At 40.4% G+C, this 20,226-nt stretch overlaps 1 protein-coding gene across 1 annotated transcript in view; it reads right to left on the bottom strand.

The window, feature by feature from the left end:
• Positions 1-219: 219 nt before the first annotated feature.
• Positions 220-20,226, bottom strand: part of ZNF804B (zinc finger protein 804B) — a 378,654-nt gene continuing 358,647 nt past the window's right edge. Inside the window, exons 3-4 of the mRNA XM_065398463.1 lie at positions 7,529-7,659; positions 220-3,850 (exon numbers count right to left, since the gene is read on the bottom strand). Of these exons, the coding sequence (XP_065254535.1) occupies positions 220-3,850; positions 7,529-7,659 (3,762 nt within the window). The remainder of the gene's footprint in view (positions 3,851-7,528; positions 7,660-20,226) is intronic.

Consider the following 20,226-nt stretch of genomic DNA (forward strand, 5'->3'; position numbering starts at 1 on the left):
CTTGGTGATGTGAAAACTAAATCAACATTCATATTCTGTCACTTTCCTTGACTTTTAAATATTGCTGATGTGCTCCTACCACTTCCCTTTGGATGTGTGACTGATTATGAAACGCCAGTTTTTCTTCAAATTTATTTTTGGAGCAAAGGAGTAATAGTTTTGCTAATTTAAATAACTAGAAACCTTGAAAATGTCTCTCAGTCCAGGTAACTGCTGGGTCTAGCTAGAGCAAGAATGGTGGTGAAGATCTTGCCCTTGGAACAATGGATGAATTAAAGGATTCAGATGTAGGGCAGCAGCTGCGGCTGCATTCAGGTGTGGAGTGAATAAAGTAGGGATAAATGCAGTATGTGGCAATGATGGGAGGGTCAGATAGGAAGGGTGAATGGGTGTGGTGGAGAGCAAATGCAATGGGCGTCCTGTCAGTAGAGTAGGGTGGGAAGGAATGATGGTTGGAGCTAACGGGGAAAGTGATATGGGAGTGAAATATGATTCGGAGAGTGGGTGCATGTTGGTCAAGGAAAGATGGCTGCTATGGGGATGTACAGAAGTGGAGACCGCAAAGCGTTGCAGAAGGGTATGGTGGATTGTGGTGACAGAAGCATGATGCTGACTGGGAACAGAATGAACTGCTGGTGTTGCAGAGAAGGCAGACGGTCCTGTGGCAGGCAAAACTTTAAGGTGCTTTGCCAGGAGTTGTTTCTGCATATGCTGCTGGGCTTGCAGCTGAAGTAACCTGTACTTGTCTATTTCATCAGGTGAAAATGTGATAGGCTGTTGAGTTAAAGGAGGGGAGATGGATTTCCTGTACATTTCTAGCTCATTTTCTGTTTCATCACACTTATGCATAGCACTGTCACAATAAGTGTTTACATTTCCTTCCACTCGATGCAAGTTCATGCTTACATCATGTACTTCTTCTTTGGTCTCTGCTGAATTAACAACAGAATATCTATTAGAAGGAAAAGCACCAGGGAAATCATTTGGTACCGGGTCACAGCTTTGTATAAAAGGTTGTACTTCACTAATTAAGAGATTTGATTGTTCCTTTATTGCTGTGTTTCTTTTTATGCCGGGAGCCTGATAGCCTATTCCTATTTGAATTATGTCTTTAAAAAGACAATTATCATAATTAGTGCCTGTTGTAAGAGTAACATTATTTGTCTGTGAAGCTTCAAAATTGTCTTTCTTTGCACTGCTTTCTAATGAACTGGTTTCCTCATTCCTTAAAACTTTTTTACTTATATCTAGGGCTTTTTCAGGCATAGGTAATATTGCTATGTCACCTACTGATGATGGAAATTTACTAGCAAAGTGACTTTGTGAGTTATCCTCCAATTCCATCACACAATAGTTTGAAAATCCCTCTGAACTGTGTGCTTGTTCTTGGTTTTTCTTGGATTGGACTCTTTCTAAAAGTAGCCTGGCTGTCAATGACGTTCTGTCTCTCACTGTGTCTTTTGCTGAGTTTTCGGAAGAGCCAACATGAAATTTTTTTGACTGACAATTCACATTCTGTGAGTCAAAATGTGTAGATTCTGTTTTTCCTGGTTCGGTGCTGTAACAGCCTTCTATCTCTTCCTTGCTTTTGTTCAAATAATATACTGTTTCTTTTGAGAAGGATCCTGAACTGCTGGCTGTAGATCTTCTGCAGCTAGATGATCTTCCACTGCTTCTTGAATGTCTGGTGGAAGAACTTTTGGAGCTGTGGTATCTTCTATTTCTGCTGTATTTTCTGCCAGAATGTCGGTGTGTATTTCTGCTTTGCTTTGAACTGTCTCTATGGTGTAAATCTCTACGTCTTGAATGTCTTTGATATTTAATTGTATCCCTCTGTGTACAGTTTCTAGTTCTTTGACTTTTACTGTAGAAAAGGTAATCCTCATCTGCATCATCAGAAGAGGAAATACAGTTGTGCTTTCTGTGTTTACGTTTGTGCCTTTCAACTGTCTTGTTTTTTCTTTTACAACAAAAGAGCAAGTGACTTCTACTGTGATCACTTGATCTGTGACTAGAGGAGCTACTTACATAGCTAGTTGTACTGCTAATGGAAGTGTCAGAATAGCTAGAATGTCTGTCAGAGGATGACTTTTGGGAGGATGAGAATCTCCAGTATCTTGTATAACCTCCACACCCTTCATTTTCTGAATACCTGCTTTGAGAACTTGATTTATAACTAAGGAAACTTCCAATAGAATCTTTTCCACTGTCACTTACATCACTGCTGCATCCAGGCCAGTTTTGAATGGATTTGCAGTTGTTTTGGTTTTTATGTATTTCTTCAGAATAACGTAAATCACATTTTGCAGTTTTATGCCTTTTAGTCCTAGACACACAAGGCAAAAAGGAAATGCCTTCATTTCCATCACTGTGTGTTCTTCTTTCACAGCTGTGCAAATGGTGCTTTAAAGATCTCCTAGGTGTTCTGGCATGGAGACTTCTTTCTCTTGTATAATCCTTTTGTGAGACATCAAGGAAAGCAGGCACTTTGGGTATGTTTTCATTCGAATAATGTGAAATGTACTTTTGATCACTTCCATTCATTTCTTTCTCGGTGTCTGAATCAGCTTTTTGCTGGGCTTTGTTATGGGTTTTGGAACCTTTCATCTTCTTTGGTTTCAGTGACTGATTATCTTGTTCCATTGACATTTGCTTGTCTTCTATTAAACCTGAGGTTTCATTTTCATCTGCATTCGTATTTGTAGAGGGCTCACTACACCTTTCTGTGTTTGTTTCATGCTCTTTACGATCTCTATGGTTTAGAGAAAGTCGAAAGTCAAAATATAATGGATTACAGCCATAGGAAATACAGGGTGCAGTTTTTGTAAACAAAAGAAGTTCCGTGGGCCACTGAAGGGCAGTGCTGCCATCTTTGCTCAGTACATGAAGAAACGGCAATGCTTTGGGCTTCATCTCGTTAACCAATGTCTCACTTGGTAGCATTTCTGTGCTTCCATTCACAGTTCCTGAACTCTCAAAGAATGTCTCTGTCTTGACCACATTGGGATTGTAATGCAGCTCACTTGCATATCCCTGCTCAGCTGGGTGTTGTGGTGGGAACTCCGTTAAGAGGTCACTTAGCATGATATCACTGTGCTTGTAAGGGTTCTGCTGGGTACAAAGATTGGTAGTTTGGCTTGGAGGTGAAATGAGAGTTTCCAACAATTTCTCAGTCTCATTCAACTCACCTTCTTGTTCTGTTTCTCGCATTGAACCAGTCAAATCCAAATTTGAAAGCTGCATTTTGGTTTTGCAGAATGAAGGATGAGCGCTGACAGTTTCTTCTAACTCTTTATCGCTGTTTTTCTCATTTTCTTTGACTGTTTTAGTTTTTGCTGCTGTATTGCTTGATGCAATGATATCCATTTGACCTTGGGGGATATTTAATCCTCTATCCACACTTGCTTTTGTATCCTCACGCAAAACTGTGCAAGACTGGCAGCCCTCAGGCGTTTGTTTTGTTTTATGGTTAGGTGATTCACTACCATCATATGCTTCTTCAGTGTTCTCACTGAAAACTGATGCTGATGACTCTAACTTTAATTGGGCTTTTTTAGAGAAAGAAAAAGAAACTCCTGTCCTGTGACTAATATTGGTGCCATCTGAGAATGCTTGTGAGGCTTGATTTCCAAGTGAACAGGGTCTCTCGGTATGTGATTGGTGCCTGCTTAGTGTAAGCGCCTGTTGTTTCTCTAACATGCTTCTGGAGTGACTTTGTCCTTCACACAGAACCACACTCTTGGTACCTGCTGTGATTCTGCCATTTTTATCTATGAAAATTCCTTCTTGCAGTTGTTGCTTTTCCACCACCAGTCTGGGAGCTTTAAATACTGGTCTGCTGCCTGTGATGCTATAAATAAAGAAATAAAATGAATGGATTTTTAATTAAATAATTGAAATAAGAAATTATTAACATTTCTCAGTCTGTTGAAGGAGGGGGTCATTAATGCTGTTGAAAGTGAAAGCTATTAGATTGTTTCATATCCTATAAATGCAATTCACTCCGGCCGAGGCCACCTCTAAAAAAAGCAAGATAGTCTTTATTCTCAGTAACTGGCATGATTTTAACTGAGCTCAGAGCCACATTTTGTACATCCAGAGCAAACTCTATTGGCTTTAGTAGAGTTACTATGAATTTATACCAGTGCAGCTGAGATCAGAATCTGGCCCGTGATAATTTCAGTCAGCTTTTCATAGGGACTAAGGTTCTGATTGTGAAGTGCCACATGCAAAACTCCAACATAAGGGAGATTTGTACATGGAAGAATGGCAGAATTGGGCCCTAAGTGAGAAAAGGGATTTTTCTCAGGTATATTACTCAGTGTGATTCTTTCAGAGCTAACATGTTTTAATGCTCTCTCTTTTTTTTTTCTTTGTAATATAAGGGACTTTATTCTGCAATACAATTCTTTTGTGAAACATTCAAAGAGACGTTAAGTATTAAAAAACGCATCCAAGCTACCATAAGACTTTAGTATTTTGCATTAACTCCCTTTCTATAAATTATTTCATCTGTTTTATAACCCTTCCCCCTCACTTTTTGATACAAAAGGACATGTGTTTTCTCCTTGGTGCATGCAGCCAACTTCCATTAATGGTAATGGCAATTACACATGTGCGTTGATCGAGACTAGTCTCAGTACCCACCAGTATTTGGCTATCATTTTCACATCTCCTCATCCTGTATTTGACTCCCTTGTATACCTTTTTTTCCCCTTTCCCCAAACCTTTTAGATTTAAATGTATAGTTTACCTTCCTGAATATTTCTTTTCAGTTCAAGATATTCTAATGTAGCTTTGACCCAGAACTCTAGCAGTCTGTCCTTCTAATAAGTGACCAACTGGGAACAAGAATGACTGCTCTGCGTTGTTTTGCATTTAAGATCAGACATATATGATCACTGGACTAATGGTCTCTTTACTTATGCTTTAAAAATGAGTTTTGCTAGACAAATATCTGTTCTTGCAATCAATGCAGTGTAGCAGAACTAGTACATAATACATCCGTGCCAAGCATTTTGGACATGAAATCAGAGTTTGAGTGAAACTGGAAAATATTTTAACTCAGTACAGGGAAAAATTCTACCTGTGTCTAAAAGTATGAGTAGAGGGAGAGTGTGGGGAGTCCATTTATTTGCTTTGCTTCTGATGCCACTTAAAACCCACAGAGAGGTGGCTCTGCAGGCCTTCGGCAGTGGGAGCCAAAAAGGAAAATTCTGGGTTAGCATCAGAGGCATGTTCCAGGGCTGTGTATGCATATGCCCCTCATTTAGCAATGAGAGCTCCTATGCCATCCCCATGCCATTTATTTGTGTGTCATGCAAGAATAATCTCTTAGGGGGTGCAGTCAGTGGCGGTGTTCTTTTCAGGGTGCCGTTCTGGTCACAACAGAGGTGCTTACTAATGCTGGTGTATCAGTATGTATCCATGCATGTGTTAGTAGTAACTTTGAGTCAGCCAGCATTTAGACCCATAGGGAGCTCAGCTCTTGTGAAACTTGCAATACATTTCAAAGCGCTAGTTGTGACTCTGGTGACAGCAGGACCTCTGTTTATGGCTACCCTTTCCCCAGATCAGTTGAGAGCTGGCAATAGGACACCTAACATGGGGGCAGCGATGCAGCACTGTCCTACCGCTCTCTGCACCCATTATTCCAGCCACTGTGGATAGAAATAGCAACTACTACCTTTCTTTGCCCCCTATCAGGAGTTAGGGGTAGCAGGATCTTTCTAAAAGCCAATGTATTGGTTCCTTCCCAGCCCAATGTTGGCGTTATCTCCCTATCTTATCAGTCTGTCTGGGGACAGCACACAATTTATCCCTCTGATGTAGAAGGGCATAAAGAGCCTTTTCACAGGTAAGTGTATTTCATTTAATTAAGTTGTATGAAAACCCAACTTTACCTGAAGACTATTCTACTGCAGTCATTCTTAGTAGAGCAGGTCAGGAATTTTTTCAATAAAATATTTTTTGATGGAAAATGCTCATTCATTGAAGCCTGATTTGGAGCAGGGTCTTGAAGCTGGTTCTCTCATATCCCACGTGAATGCCCTAACCACCAGACTATGGAGTCAATCTCTCTCACTCTACGTCTATGCATTGCGGGGAGGTGTCATTTCCAGCTTGAGGTGACATACACACTCTAGCTTTGATTGAGCTAGCATGTTAAAAATAGAAGTGTCGCTGCAGTGGCTCAAGCAGTGGGAAGGGCAGGCTGCCTAGCGTACTATCCCGTCTGAGACACGAGGTACGTACTTGGGCAACTAGACCCCTCACCCCAGTGCCCATGCCACTGGAGCTACATTCTATTTTTAGCACTCCAGTTTGATCAGAACTAGAGTGGGTGTGTCTCCTCAAACTGCAAATTACAGCTCCCGCTCAACAGGTAGATGTACCCTAAAACTCTCCTGTTGGAGCTGCTCCGCTTTGTATAAATCACTGAATATTTATGGGCCAAAGAAAGAGAGAGAGACTGATGCCATAGCCTGGTTCAGAGCAGGGACCTGAAATCTGCATCTTCTATATCTCATGTGAGTGCCCTACCTACTGGAATATTGGTTACTGTGGGCTCTTGCACTCATGTTTTTTCACAAGGAATTTCAAAAGGTCTCATTTTTGTTCTCCATCAAACAGAAAACAGATTCTGAAACCTTGAAATTTTTCATGAAACAGAATTATTTTTTTCCAGTCAGCCCTAATGCAGAGTGCTAAGTGACAACTTCAACCTTTTACCCCAAAAAGATTGAATTGGCCTGAAATCATTGTATAGTACACCATGAATGTTATTATTTCCACTGTACTGAAAACTTGGTTTGTTTTTAACATAAGAATGACAGTTTAATTAACATTATGGTCACAGATTAACATCAATTGAAGGTCTGGTAACAACCTACTCTGTTGAAGCATTTAGTGTATGTAAGTGTCATTAAACAAAAAAGAGATTTGTCAAACATAAAGGTTTATTAGTATAAACATTGTACTGTACCTCTATTATTATCATCAGTTTAACTACAGTACTGGGTAAATTTAACTGAGCTAATTACATCTGTTTTTCATTCACACAATGATACTGTCATTTACTCTAGAGAGAAACTACCTGAATAGCCTAAGTCTACTAAAAGTAATGAAAGGATTTGCAGACTCAATACAGAGTCATTAAGGTCTGTTTAGCCTTTTCCTTTCACTCTCTACAAACTACTAAGAGTTATACTAGCCTATTCAGGTCAATTTTAATAAGATAAAATGCTGATCTTGTAAAATCATCTTCAAATCACTCAATTCAGAGGAGATTAGATTAACAGGCTACAGGGGAGAAAAACACAAAACCTTCAGATGCCAAGTAATTAATTGAAGGACTTTCAATTTTATGGTTTTCAGAACAGGAACGTTTGGAGTCCATGATAACTAAAAATGGGTTACAGTAGATGTGATCTCTGTACATTATAGAAAGCAGGAATAAAAGTTAGAGATTTCTTCTGGGAATGAGGAAAGAGAGTGTTAAAACGTAACATAAATTTTAAATACTTGCCATTCAGACTGCTTCCGTAATTCAGCAAGCTGGTGGAGCCGCTTGAGTGCTTTTTCCTGTTTCTTCTCATCTTTCCATGACTTTGAAGCCACATTTCGAGCAAATTCCCTTTGTTTTAAATCTTTCAGTCTCTGTGTGAAAGGAGTAAAAGGGAAAGGATTAAATATGTACAGAGCAAATGCATTTCTTCTTACTACATTCCTGTGCTCCTGCTGAAGGCAATGTGCAACAGGAGATAATAAAAATGTGCTTAAAATAGTGTCTCAAGTGAAGATTCAAAATATTATTTTCATTTGATGTGACAAAATAACAAAACTATTTATGGCTGGTCTCATACAGGCTTACATTAGATGCAGAAACACACACATGCACATCCACTTATGGATGGATGTACATTATATATGAACATTATGCACACACATGCAGAGTGAAATCCTAGCCCAGTTGAATTCAGTGGAAGTTTTGCCATTGCCTTCAAACAGATCAGGATTAAATCCATAATATGTATAAATCTACTTGTATAAACTCACGTGTGTTTGTATATAATATAATATGTGGCATAGAGATATTTGTGCGGGGATGTATACTCATGTGAATAGGTGTGTGTGCATGCATGTGTAGTATTTAAAATCCCAGTTGTAATTGAAGGGAGAAAAGGGGTGGCCAAACTATTTCATCAGGCCTCTTAAATCTCTTATGAACAAATTCACATTTCTGTGTACCTGATATGCCTAGATTTCAGAGAATTAATGCTGAGCAATGTATAATGAAGCCATATTATATAGGTTCTTTGAATTCTTTAGTTCCCCAATGTTAATATTTTAATTACGAAGTTTTGCACAGGTGATACTGTAGGGAAAAAAAGAAAGAAGCACTCAGCACAAGAAAATGATGACTGCGTTCTTAGGGAGTATGATGATTGTCTAGCTTAGAACTAATTAAAATCTTTAAGACTCATAGGCTGCAGTGCCCATTTATAACTAGCTCTGATATGAAGCCAAGTAGCCCATCTAAATAATAGGTGATAAGGCTTTGACTGATGGGTTCTATTACTGTAGTTGCAGCGCACCATACACAGATTTTACTGGTTGCCAACAACTGTCAAGTTCAACTGGCAGTGGAGTATATCTGAACCAAAGGTTGGGGAGGACAGAGACTGCAAGACCACCTCCTGTCACTGATCAGAAAAAGATTCAAATACAAGTTACTTTCTCCCTGGCTGCCTTCAGGAAAACATAATGGCAAGTTTCACCCTGTTTTTAAATGCCCCAATTTTCCTTCCCCACTCAGACTTCTCCATGTGACATCACCCAGTTCTTCTACTTCCCACAACTCCTTCATTGTCTCCAGCAAGCCCCCTCTCTACCCTCAAATCCCCATGTGCCTCTGAACCCATATCACACTTTCACTCCCCTGTCTGTCTGTCTGTCTGTCTGTTAGCAGCAGGTAGAGCACCAAGGGACACAGGCCTGAGCACTGCTGCTGAAAGCAGCCTCAGACTGTCTTCATCCTCCGCTCTGATGATTCCCCTCCTTCTTCTCTACAGCCCACCAAAAGTTGGTGGATTACATGTTGTCGTCTGCCAAGGCTTAAAGTTGGGAGGAGGTATCCCTTGTCTCTCCTTATATTTATGCCTGAGGATCAGTTGGGTTAAGGAAGAAGTGGAATGCAGTAACTGTGTAGGGGTCACTTAATGACACTATAGGATTTGAGGAATGGAGATGGGGCTGTCACATCATGATGCTCTAATGACAAAAGTATAACAACTATGGAATTCATGGTAGCTGCTGACATCCCACTGCCAGGAGAGGTAACAGAGCTGGCTTACCAAGTAGTATCAGAAGCACTGGTCATGGAATCAGGGATAACTGTCTTCTAAACCCATTGTGCCAAATCCATCCTTGGAGGTCTTTAATTAAGTTATACCTAGAATGAATGTGGCTTTCATTCAAAAGCCCTAAGTGTTCTGTGGAAAGTACTCAGAGCTATATTTGAGGGCCACCACTAGGAGTTTCAGACTTAATATTGTAGCATCAGGGTAAGTGAATGGAGACTGCAACACCATATTGTCTAAAACAGAGTTTCTCAACCTTTTTGATACCAGGGACTGGCTTGATACCTTCCTAAACTGTGTCAGGGAAAGCTCAGAGACTGGTGCCAGTGCACGGACTGATCATTGAGAAACACTGGTCTAAAATATCCAACACACTTTAATGCTGTCACAGTCCTCGCACAGCAGTGTCTGCCTCCCCGTAGCTGGCAATATGTGGCACAACCCTCTAAAAGAACATTTTGGTTCAATCGTATTCCCCCTGCTTTCTCTAAACCACACTTAGTTAACCAAGCTATTGGGGAGGAGGAAGCCCATAACAATATTTATCCCTTTCATATGAAGGACTAATCTAAAGTAAAAAGGTGCTGAATGCCAGGATCCCATCTACGGTTTGTAAAATAATAATTATTATGTATTGTTCAATGATAGATCATATATAAAACCTTTAAAAACAGTTAGCCCCACTCCTTACAAAAAAATGGGCAAAGGGAAAGCCAAGTGGCATTAGTATGGTCTTACTTGAAACCTGTCAGCAAAGTAACCATGTTAGTCTTTCCCAGGGCCGGCTCCAGGCACCAGCGCAGCAAGCAGGTGCCTGGGGTGGCCTATGGAAAGGGGCAGCACGTCCGGCTCTTCGGCGGGAATTCGGCAGCGGGTCCTTCTGTCCCTCTCAGAGGGAAGGACCTGCTGCCGAAGAATGAAGCGGCAGCAGTAGCTGCCGCCGAAGTGCCGCCAATCGCAGCTTTCCCCTCCCTCCCCCCGCTTGGGGCGGCAAAAACGCTGGAGCCAGCCCTGGTCTTTCCCGTCAGAGCGTCAAGGCTAAAAACGGAGTATACGGCAATTAAATCTAGTTTTATAGCAAAAAATTAGTATTAGTAATAATCTGTCTGATATAGTTTCCCCTTTCCTGAGCAATAACAAATGCCTGAGCCTTGCGGCTCAATTTTCCATTGGAGGAGACATCAGTGACATAGAGTCTGGATATTGTTTTAATTACACACCTCTATGAGTTCTGGAATGGAGATGGTCACAAACAGCATGCAGGAAATCCTATTTTTCCTCAGAAAGCTCATCCAGCAGGCAGCAACTCTTCCTTAAGAATTTACACTAGTCAGAGACCAAGTAAGACTCTTATGTTTCTTACATGGTTCCCTCAACCCAGAACCTCTCCTGCCTAAAAGTAACAACACATAACATGTCTTCTCAAGACTGAGCATTTGCTCACATGCTAAGAAAGAGAGCTTGGAAGAATATATGTAAAAGCTCTACCTGGAGACATCTAACATAAGGTGGGGAAAATATAGTAGCTCTCCTCCAACCTCCACCCACAAATCAAGCCCCACCAAATGTTTCAAAAAATCCCCCCATGGTTTATCCATGAGCAGCTAGCATATTCGGCGGCCAGCACATCCCTCAGCCTGCGCCACTTCCCGCAGCCCCCATTGGCCTCGAATAGCGAACCTCAGCCAATGGGAGCTGCAATCGGCCAAACCTGTGGACGCTGGAGGTAAACAAACCATCCCGGCCTGCCAGCGGATTTCCCTGACGGGCCATGTGACAAAGGTTGCCGATCCCTGTGTTAGTTGATTAACACATTTTCTAACAGGATGTATTTTTTCAGTGGACACCGGCCAGCCCTCACAGTAGGTTGTGCACATTCTCATAATATGATCTTTTCTTTCCTTTCTTACCTGCTTTGAACAGAAATGAATTAGTTAACAATGTTGACATTTAAATTATTGCAACTGGGCATATGAATAAACACCCCATAAAGAAAAATGGGGCAATTCACACCTTTCAGAGCTATCATTCCACCCTCTCTGCGTTCTTGGACGGACGTCACTACAGTGGTCACGTTTGGGTCCAGATTTTTAAAGGCATTTGGGCATTGCTCTACTCAGCATTGCAAGGCCTAAGTGCCCTAGATAACTAAATACCTTTTTCAGAAGTGACATCAGGGACTTAGGAGCCTAAGTTCAATTGACTTTCGAGGACGTGTCTGTCTCTATGGGGTGTCAAGTTTAGTAGAACTTGAAGGTGCTCAGTTGAACTGCCTGGAAAATGGTATTTCCTTCCCACAGAAAATTTGGATTTTTTGGATAAACATTTCATTCCAAATTGGGAAGAACTAGCAAAAAATTGAATTTTTTTCACTGGAAGAAACATTCTAAAAAATTCCCTTTTGGGTGAACCAAAATGGAAATTGTCAGCTTACTTCCAGCTGCAATGACTCCCCAGGCAGCTGCCTCCCTGTGCTGTTCAATTCTCAAGGGTTCTGGCTTCCTGGGCAGTTGGGCAGCCCTGAGAGGCAGCTGCCACAGGAGTTGGGGCATCGGGGGTGCCAGGTGTCCATTAAAAGTTTTGACAGAATCGACACGTTCACACGGAACATTTCTATTCTGTGGGATCAGAATCTTCCATTGGAAAAGCATTCCCCTGGAACTTGTTTGACCAGTTCTAGTGCTCAGTACTTCAGAGGACTGGATATTGAAATTGCACATCTGCTAATCCCTATTTAAAATAATGAATCAAGCTTTCAATTTCTTGAAAACTAACCATGTACTTTTCACCCACTTTCTTAAATTTCCCCTTTCCCCGATGCTTGTTCCCCATTTCCCACTGCAGTTTGGCACAGGTATCCTGTGGTGCCCTACTCTTCTGAACACTTCTCACTCTCTGCAATTTACAATAATACAGATTAATGTGTAAAACAAGTTATTTTTAACCCAAGAAAGCAACTTCCATTTTAACAATATTTTACAGACCAAACTGTTAAATTGGATTAGAAAAAAATGAAAACCACATTTTTCTGACATCTCTCCAAACTTAACAAGAACATAAAGTTATTCAAACAATGAAGATCTCATTCTCCACAGAACAATGCAAGTAGCCCTTATTCTTATTAACCTGTTCTACTTGAAGACAGGGCAAAGAAACACATTTGAAAAATGTCCTTTGGTGACTCTTGCTGAATTTTAGCTGTCACCATGAGCTGCTCAGTGGCACACATACAGTATTCATGAGGAGAAACAGAAACAGTTTCTACCTGTCAAGGAAACAAAGAACAATGTGAAAGCTAGTACTGTGGGAGCAGGTACTGAAGAGTGGTGCCATTTCACTTCTTTGACAGTCAGGATTATAATCAACAAAGCAAATGGACCAGCACTAAGAATAGAACACCTAACTGTATTTTTGCTCTCTAATGGCATACAGTAAGTGTCAATGAAATAGGAGAAAGAACACAAAGAATATAGCGACAATAGACAGGTAGTTGAGAACTCATCCATGAGAGATTAAATCCAAAACTTAGAAGCACGCACCAGGTTGACAGAGAGAGTCTTTCTCAACTCATCAAAACAACAACTTACAGTGGCGCAGCACATCTCAATTAAATGTGCGGACTATATTTGTAAAACAATGGGCCTGCCTATTTCAATTGCTCCTGTAACCTACTGATGCTAATGACACATACAACCATACTGACATGCACTTGAATGCATGGTGGTGCTGAACAACATAAAAATCATTGTGTCCCTAAGTGAGAGCATAGAACCAAACAGGCGAACCTGGCAATTAATACCTATTTAAATGTACAGTTGCATTTTTCATGTAATTAGGTGCTTAAATGGGCATCTACATTTAGATATGTGTAATAAATTATGATTCATTTAATAGCTCTAGTGCTTTCTCTTATACCTCCTACAAGTAGCATTACCAAGAAACTATAGATTTTTTTAAAAATCTGTGTATCATTTTTTTCTAATTTAAAATTTTCCTTTGTGTTGAACGTTTACAACATTGAAAAGATGGTTGCCATAATGAAAGTTACTCTTGTTATATAAGCATGGAATATTAAAACAAAAGGAAAAATATTCACTATTATGGAAAAATATGAATGATAACACATCTTAGTTATGTTGGAGCCTATATCTAATACTCTTACTCTTAGAAGCTGGTGTGTACTGATTCTCCTCTTACTGTGTGTAATAGCTGGTGAATAGCTCCATTTATGTCAGTGGAGTTACACAGGTGTATGTGAATGAAGAATCAGACCCATAGACTCACATTCAAATTATATCTCACAGTCCAAGTAAAAACAAAAAGTCTCCCAAGCCGGTCTTGAGGACCTTTTTATTCTGTAAGACACAGGCACAGTGCAATGATCTTGCCTTAAACTTACATGGACCTGACTGTATAAAACTTTAACTGGAATTTTACCATTCTTATGTGAAGTGCATCAAGCCAGACAGTGCAAAGCTCTGGCTAGATGTATGTGCATCAGTGCCTCTCTGTCCAGCCTGCACAAGTGTTTGTGATTGTTGCTCTCTAGTGAATCATCTGAAGAAAAGATAGAAGTCCTAATGTTGCTAACAGCTAGTGCTAGTTCTCCTTTAGCTACAGTAATAGGGGCCTGTCTCGTAGGAGTTAAAGTCCTGAGTTTTATTCCTCATACTGCAGATGAGTGGTTTAACTGCTGTCTGTACTTTTGCAGCCCTATATTGATTACAACAGTGCCACAAAGAAGTAAAATGTATGATTTTATGTTTTTGGCATGTGTCATGGAAAAAAATGAGGAGAGAGAGAGAGAGAGATCTTTTACCCTGTTCATATAGTATACAGAAGAAGGGCTAGTTTTTCAAAGTACATTTTCAGAATCAGCATTTCAAGGGTATAAATATGACAAATGATAATAGCTGTGAAAAATGAAAGGCTGTATTAAACTCCTGCAAGGATATCCTGCATCACAAGGTGCAGGGAAGATCTGATCTCCTGACCCCTACCCCTCTCCCTGCCCCTGGGGGTGGATGTCTGGCCTTCAGTGCTCACTCTCTCTGGAGGTTCAGGGACTAAGGAAGCACAATGCTGGGGAGGAAGCTGACTATCTCTTTGACTACACTGCTAGGGATGACCTTTGGATCATGTTCCAAACAGGTTTGATTGAGCCCCTGCATACAACTGTCCTGGAGATGTCAGGCCAAATCAATCCAGAAGTGGCATAAATGGTGATGTAAGTTATTCAATGAGGACTAAATTCAGTTCCCCATTTACACTGATGTAAATCTGAGGTAACTCTATTGACATTGGAATTACGGTGATGCAAAGAGGAGGTAAAACAGCAGATTTGGTTCCACTTTCCATACCCACTTAATGCTAAATGGCAAATTAGTGCAAGTTATAAATAAATGGAGATATCCTATCTCCTAGAACTGGAAGGAACCTTGAAAGGTCATTGAGTCCAGCCCCCTGCCTTCACTAGCAGGACCAAGTACTGATTTTGCCCTAGATTCCTAAGGAGCTCCCTCAAGGATTGAACTCACAACCTTGAGTTTAGCAGGCCAATGCTCAAACCACTGAGCTATCCCTCCCCCTAATTACTTTGTGATTTACATTTAGTTTTTTTATCAGTTTACTCCCAATCTATACTAGTAATATTCGTCATTTTATAATCCGCTGCTAGCCCAGAAATAAACATGGGAAGTGCTCCCACTTTACGCAGCAGTTGGCCGAATTTGGCCTGTCACGTACAATGAGATTATCATGTTTGAAAATGAATCTGCAAATTCGTGGGTTTTATATACAAAGCCATATATGTTTTTACTTTTTAGCATACTGATTACTTCGCTCAAAAGCTGGGTCAGTGTCTTCTAAACAAGGTCATAATGCATGGGTTAAAAACTGAAATTAAAAAGACAACATGCTTTTCAATAATTTTACTCCTTTAAATGGCCCTAAACTATAAGAAGAATATATTGGAGCCAATAACATTATTTGCAAATTAACTTCAAACTACAAACCATCAAATGAATATGATAAAGTTATTACAGAACATAATTAGGCTCTGTGTCTGAAGCTTACAGTATTAGCGTCTAAGCAGTGGGAGGGGCGGGGAGGGAGAAACAGCAATGAGGGAATTTGCTTTCACCATGGCAACTGACATTCTAAAAATAAAATTGAAAGGCTATTACATACAGGAATTAACCATGAGAAATGTAACTTAAAAATCAATGCATAATTTTTCATTTGTTTTAATTATAACAAAGTACTACCACAGATTACTTTAAATGTGTGGTAGTGACATATGTGTGGTAGATTGTAGTACAGTCAACCTTAGCAGATAGGCAATTGTTACGTGGAAAGTTTAAAAGAAAGCAGGAGGGATAGCTCAGTGGTTTGAGCATTGGCCTGCTAAACCTAGATTGTGAGCTCAATCGTTGAGGGGGCCATTTAGGGAACTGGGGTAAAAATCTGTCTGGAGATTGGCCTTGCTTTGAGCAGGGGGTTGGACTTGAGGTCCCTTCCAACCCTGATATTCTTTGAAAATCTGTGTCAAAAGATCAGAGGGGTAGCTGTGTTAGTCTGGATCTGTAAAAAGCAACAAAGAGTTGCACTGTGGCACTTTATAGACTAACAGAAGTATTGAAGCATAAGCTTTTGTGGGTGAATACCCACTTCATCAGATGCATGTCAAAAGAGGCATCCACAATGAAAAAGGAGGCCAGGGAGATTTTTTTTTTTTTTTTTTGAGAAATCACTTGATACACTTGTCCTTCAAAGAACTGTGTAACTTGTTTTCCCAGGCAACTACAGTCCTATAAGCATAGGCAGTAGGAGGCTGGGTCCAGAGGGGGCTCATCCCTGACCCCCACCATATCTATCTCTGCCTTGTCATTTTCTGAGCCATCCTTCCACATGCACCTGTCCAGCTCAGCAGGTGAAAGCCCCATGTCCAGCAGTGCCAGGAAGGGAGCAGGATGGGGCATTGGTGCGGGGAGGGTGCCATCTTTGTGCCAGATTCCCCACAGATGGCGCTAGATACCTCAGTCATGGGAGTGGGTGCTGGCTCCTGAGCGACGCTTCCTGGGAAGGTTGAAGTTTGAAAAGTGGCAGCTGTGGCAGATCCACCAGGCAGGGAGGCTCAGTAGCCATGTATGGAGTGGAATACGGGAAGGGGAGCTATTGTGTCCAGGGAGTCCCAGCAGGTGAATGGAAGACACCTTTCTGAGGTGAGATCCCAGGGGGTTCCACCAAGGAGGAGACGGGGCTGGCACAGAGCAGATAATAAAGTCCCCACACTGGCAATCAAGATGAGATTCTCTTGGGTGGGGCCAAATCTTGGGGGAAGAGTAGAGATCCTGAGAGGATGGGGGAGAAGGGGAGACCCGGGGAAAGGGATGCATACTGATGCCTGGCCCCATGGGACAGGAGCTGCCACTACAGGGTGAGTGCAGAGGGAAGTCCTCCACAGAGTAGTTTCAACAGCTGCCTATGCCTATAAGTAGTAGCTGCCATGATGTAGGCTTTCACTGCAACAGCTGATGCATTAAAACTTCGCTGAAGTGAGAGTTTTGTCTGTGTCTGGCTTGTGGAGAAGAAGTCCCTTTTTGGCAAGATTAAAGGGGTGATTCATCCCATCATTGGTATCGTCCTCTGATTCCTGCTGTCTTTGAAAGCTGCAGCTAAGTAGAACCACTCAGTCCTGCCCTCTCAAGCTGTGAAAAACATTTTGGCGGTAAAGAATAGTCTCTTCCAGTGTCTCTGAGCCAGATTCTGTTGTAGACTAACAGGCTGGGCCACAGAATAGATTTGTCCCTTGAGAGGGATTCAGCCAGTTCTTCCTCCCTGAAGAATGGGGTCTCTCTTAATTTTGGTTATTGCTTCCCTACATCCAACATTTGAGCCCCCGGCAGAGAGAAACAAGGTTGGGGAGAGTTGAACAAGAAAATAGCTAGGAGGAGTAAGGTCAAGTTAACCACATCCCACAGGAAAAATAAAAATGGCCTTTCACCACTTCAGCTAATTACAGTCACAAGAAGTGGTAATATCCACTTTCTGCTGCATCTTACAGTTAACAAAGATGAAAATGCCAGGTCCAATCTAGTGAATGGAATGTTTTGGGTTTCTTGTCTAGGAGAGGTTACTGGTTCAGAAGACATTGCAAGCATTGCAGGTTTGTTAGAAGAATTAAATATGAAATTAATTCATTCATTCACTGCCTACCACCAGCAAGGAATTTGGGGTTGTGGTGCTTTTCAAGCAGAGTCATTTGGCAGGAAGATTGACAACAGGGTAAACTGGACAATTCAGCAGCCAAAAGTGTGTTGGTTTGAACTGATAAGCTTGAGAGGTTGTTTTAACATTTAACATTGTAGGCCAAATCTTGGGCCCCCATGCAGCATTTAAGTAAACAGCATTGGGGGTTAAAGAGCCCACTTTGCAGCCACTCTCCATCTGCTGGAGGCTTTTGTTATTTCTAGTAGCGGTTGAAACATTGCCAAACACATAGGTAATATAACCCTCCTTACTCCTACTTGATATTTCCTTGTTTATTCATCCAAGGATTGCATTAGCCCATTAGGCCACAGCATTGCACTGGGAGGGAACTCATGTTCAGCAGATTATCCACCTTGAGCCCCAACTCCCTTTCAGAGTCAACTGTAAGTATAGCCTCCATTCTTTGTTCCTAGATGTATAACTTTATGTTTGGCTGTATTAAAATACGTATTACTTTGCTTGTGCCCAGCTTACCAAGTGATCCAGATCTGTCGGTATTAGTGACCTGTCCTCTGGATTATTTACCACTCCCTAATATTTGTGTAATCTGTAAACTTTATCAGTAATGATTTTACATTTTCTTTAAGGACATTATTAAAAATATTAATTAGGATAATGTCAAGAACCAACTCCTGCAGGACCCCACTAGAAATACACCCACTTGATTATTCCCCATTTACAATTACATTTTGAGACCTATCCATCAGCCATTTTTAATCAATTTAATGTGTGTCATGTTGATTTTGTATTGTTCTAGATTCTTAATATAAATGTAATGTGGTAAGTCTTACAGAAGTCTTAGTATATTTCACCAACACTGTCATCTTATCAACAAAACATATAGCCTTTACCCTCCTTTAATTCTTTATCAATTCAGTCCATATCAGCGATTCCATTATTTTGCCCAGTATTGATGTCAGGCTAACAAGTCAATAATTAACCAGGTCTTCCTGTTTATACTTTTAACATATTGGCATGTTAACTTTTTTCCAGTCCTCTGGAAACTCTCCAGTGTTCTAAAACTTATTGAAAACCAACAATAACAGCCTGAGAAGTTCTTGGCCAGCTCTTTTAAAACTCTTGAATGCAAGTTCTCTGGACCTGCTGATTTTAAAAATGTTTCGCTTTAGTAGTTGCTATTTAAAATCTTCCTTAATTACTGGTGAAATGGAAAGTATTTCATCATTATATGATATGGTTACCTCATCTGGCTTTCCCCAAATACAGAACATGAATATTTATTGAACACGTTTGCCTTTTCTGTATTATTATTGCCATTTCTGCCATTTCCATCTAGTAATGGACCAGTACCATTGGTAGGCTTCCTTTTGTTCTTTAATATGCCTGAAAACTTCTTATAATCCTTAACTCTGCTGGCCATAGAGTTTGATTTGTGTCCTTTTGCTTCCCTTATCAATTTTTGTCATAGCTCCTGATTTATATTCATTACTGTCAACTTCCCCTTTGTTTGTGTTATACATATATAATTTTTATAGCTACTTTCACTTCATAAGCCACGTCGGTATTTTTTTAACCAGTGTGGCCTTTCTTGATTGTAGTTTTTTAGGGCATCTAATAAAATATTCTTAAACAGTTCCAAATTATCATTCACATTTTTTGTTAAAATTCTGCCTTTCAAGTGATTTTGCTCATAATTCTTTTCAGCTTTGTGAAATTGGCCCTTTTAAAATACCAAGTAAATAGCTGTTTGGAGTTTATTCTGTTTATACATAACAAACGTAATCAAGTCATGATCCATTGTGCTACCATTGTGTTTAGGTACATCACTGCCGTAATAATAATGTAAATTTTAAAAATCAGCTTCTAAGAGTTCAATAACTCTGAATGAGTTCTGACTCATTTATCTACAGCTCTTTTCTACCATCTGATCTAATGAATGTACTCTGCTTGACACCAGGGGAGGTACACATGGGGCAGCAAGTTTAGTGTGATAATCTGTTAATTTTAATCTTGATATGTACATAATTTGGGTAACAATTTACATTCCAATCTTTGGCTTGATTTCAGAAAAAGATGAACAGATGTCCCAATCTTGCAAGGAAAATTCAATAATGACGTATTCTTCCAATGTCCTGATTTGACCTTTTGACCAACTCTCCGAGCATTCTTCTCAGTGCATTGCACTGATTAAAAAAAATGCTGGTTTCATTTATGGATTAATTTTTCGAAAACTTCATTCAGCTCCCATTCTCCCACTTCATGCTGTGGAACTAGCGTGGGTCTCTGGGAGGCAACGTCTCTCTCTGTGGCAGAATGCTTCCCGGTCTTCCCCCAACAGTGTGTCTCTGCACAACTTCATCATCAAACGAGTGGTGCCTTAAAGGCACATCTAGCCCTTAACATACACACAAATATCTTTAATATTACAAGAGAGAACTGTTTAGTGGCTCTGCAATATGTTTTGCCTCTTCTTAAATTCTTTGCCTTTTACTTGACATAAACACCCTATTAGACAAGTTTTATTCTATTATTTTGTTAATAAGCAACATGGGGTTTTTTGGTAACATTTAAAATTGATCTTTTGTTATATAGTGGCATGATATTTTTGAAGTCTCTGTAACTTGCTTCTTAG

Source organism: Emys orbicularis, chromosome 2, assembly GCF_028017835.1.
Source record: "Emys orbicularis isolate rEmyOrb1 chromosome 2, rEmyOrb1.hap1, whole genome shotgun sequence".
Classification (NCBI taxonomy): domain Eukaryota; kingdom Metazoa; phylum Chordata; order Testudines; family Emydidae; genus Emys; species Emys orbicularis.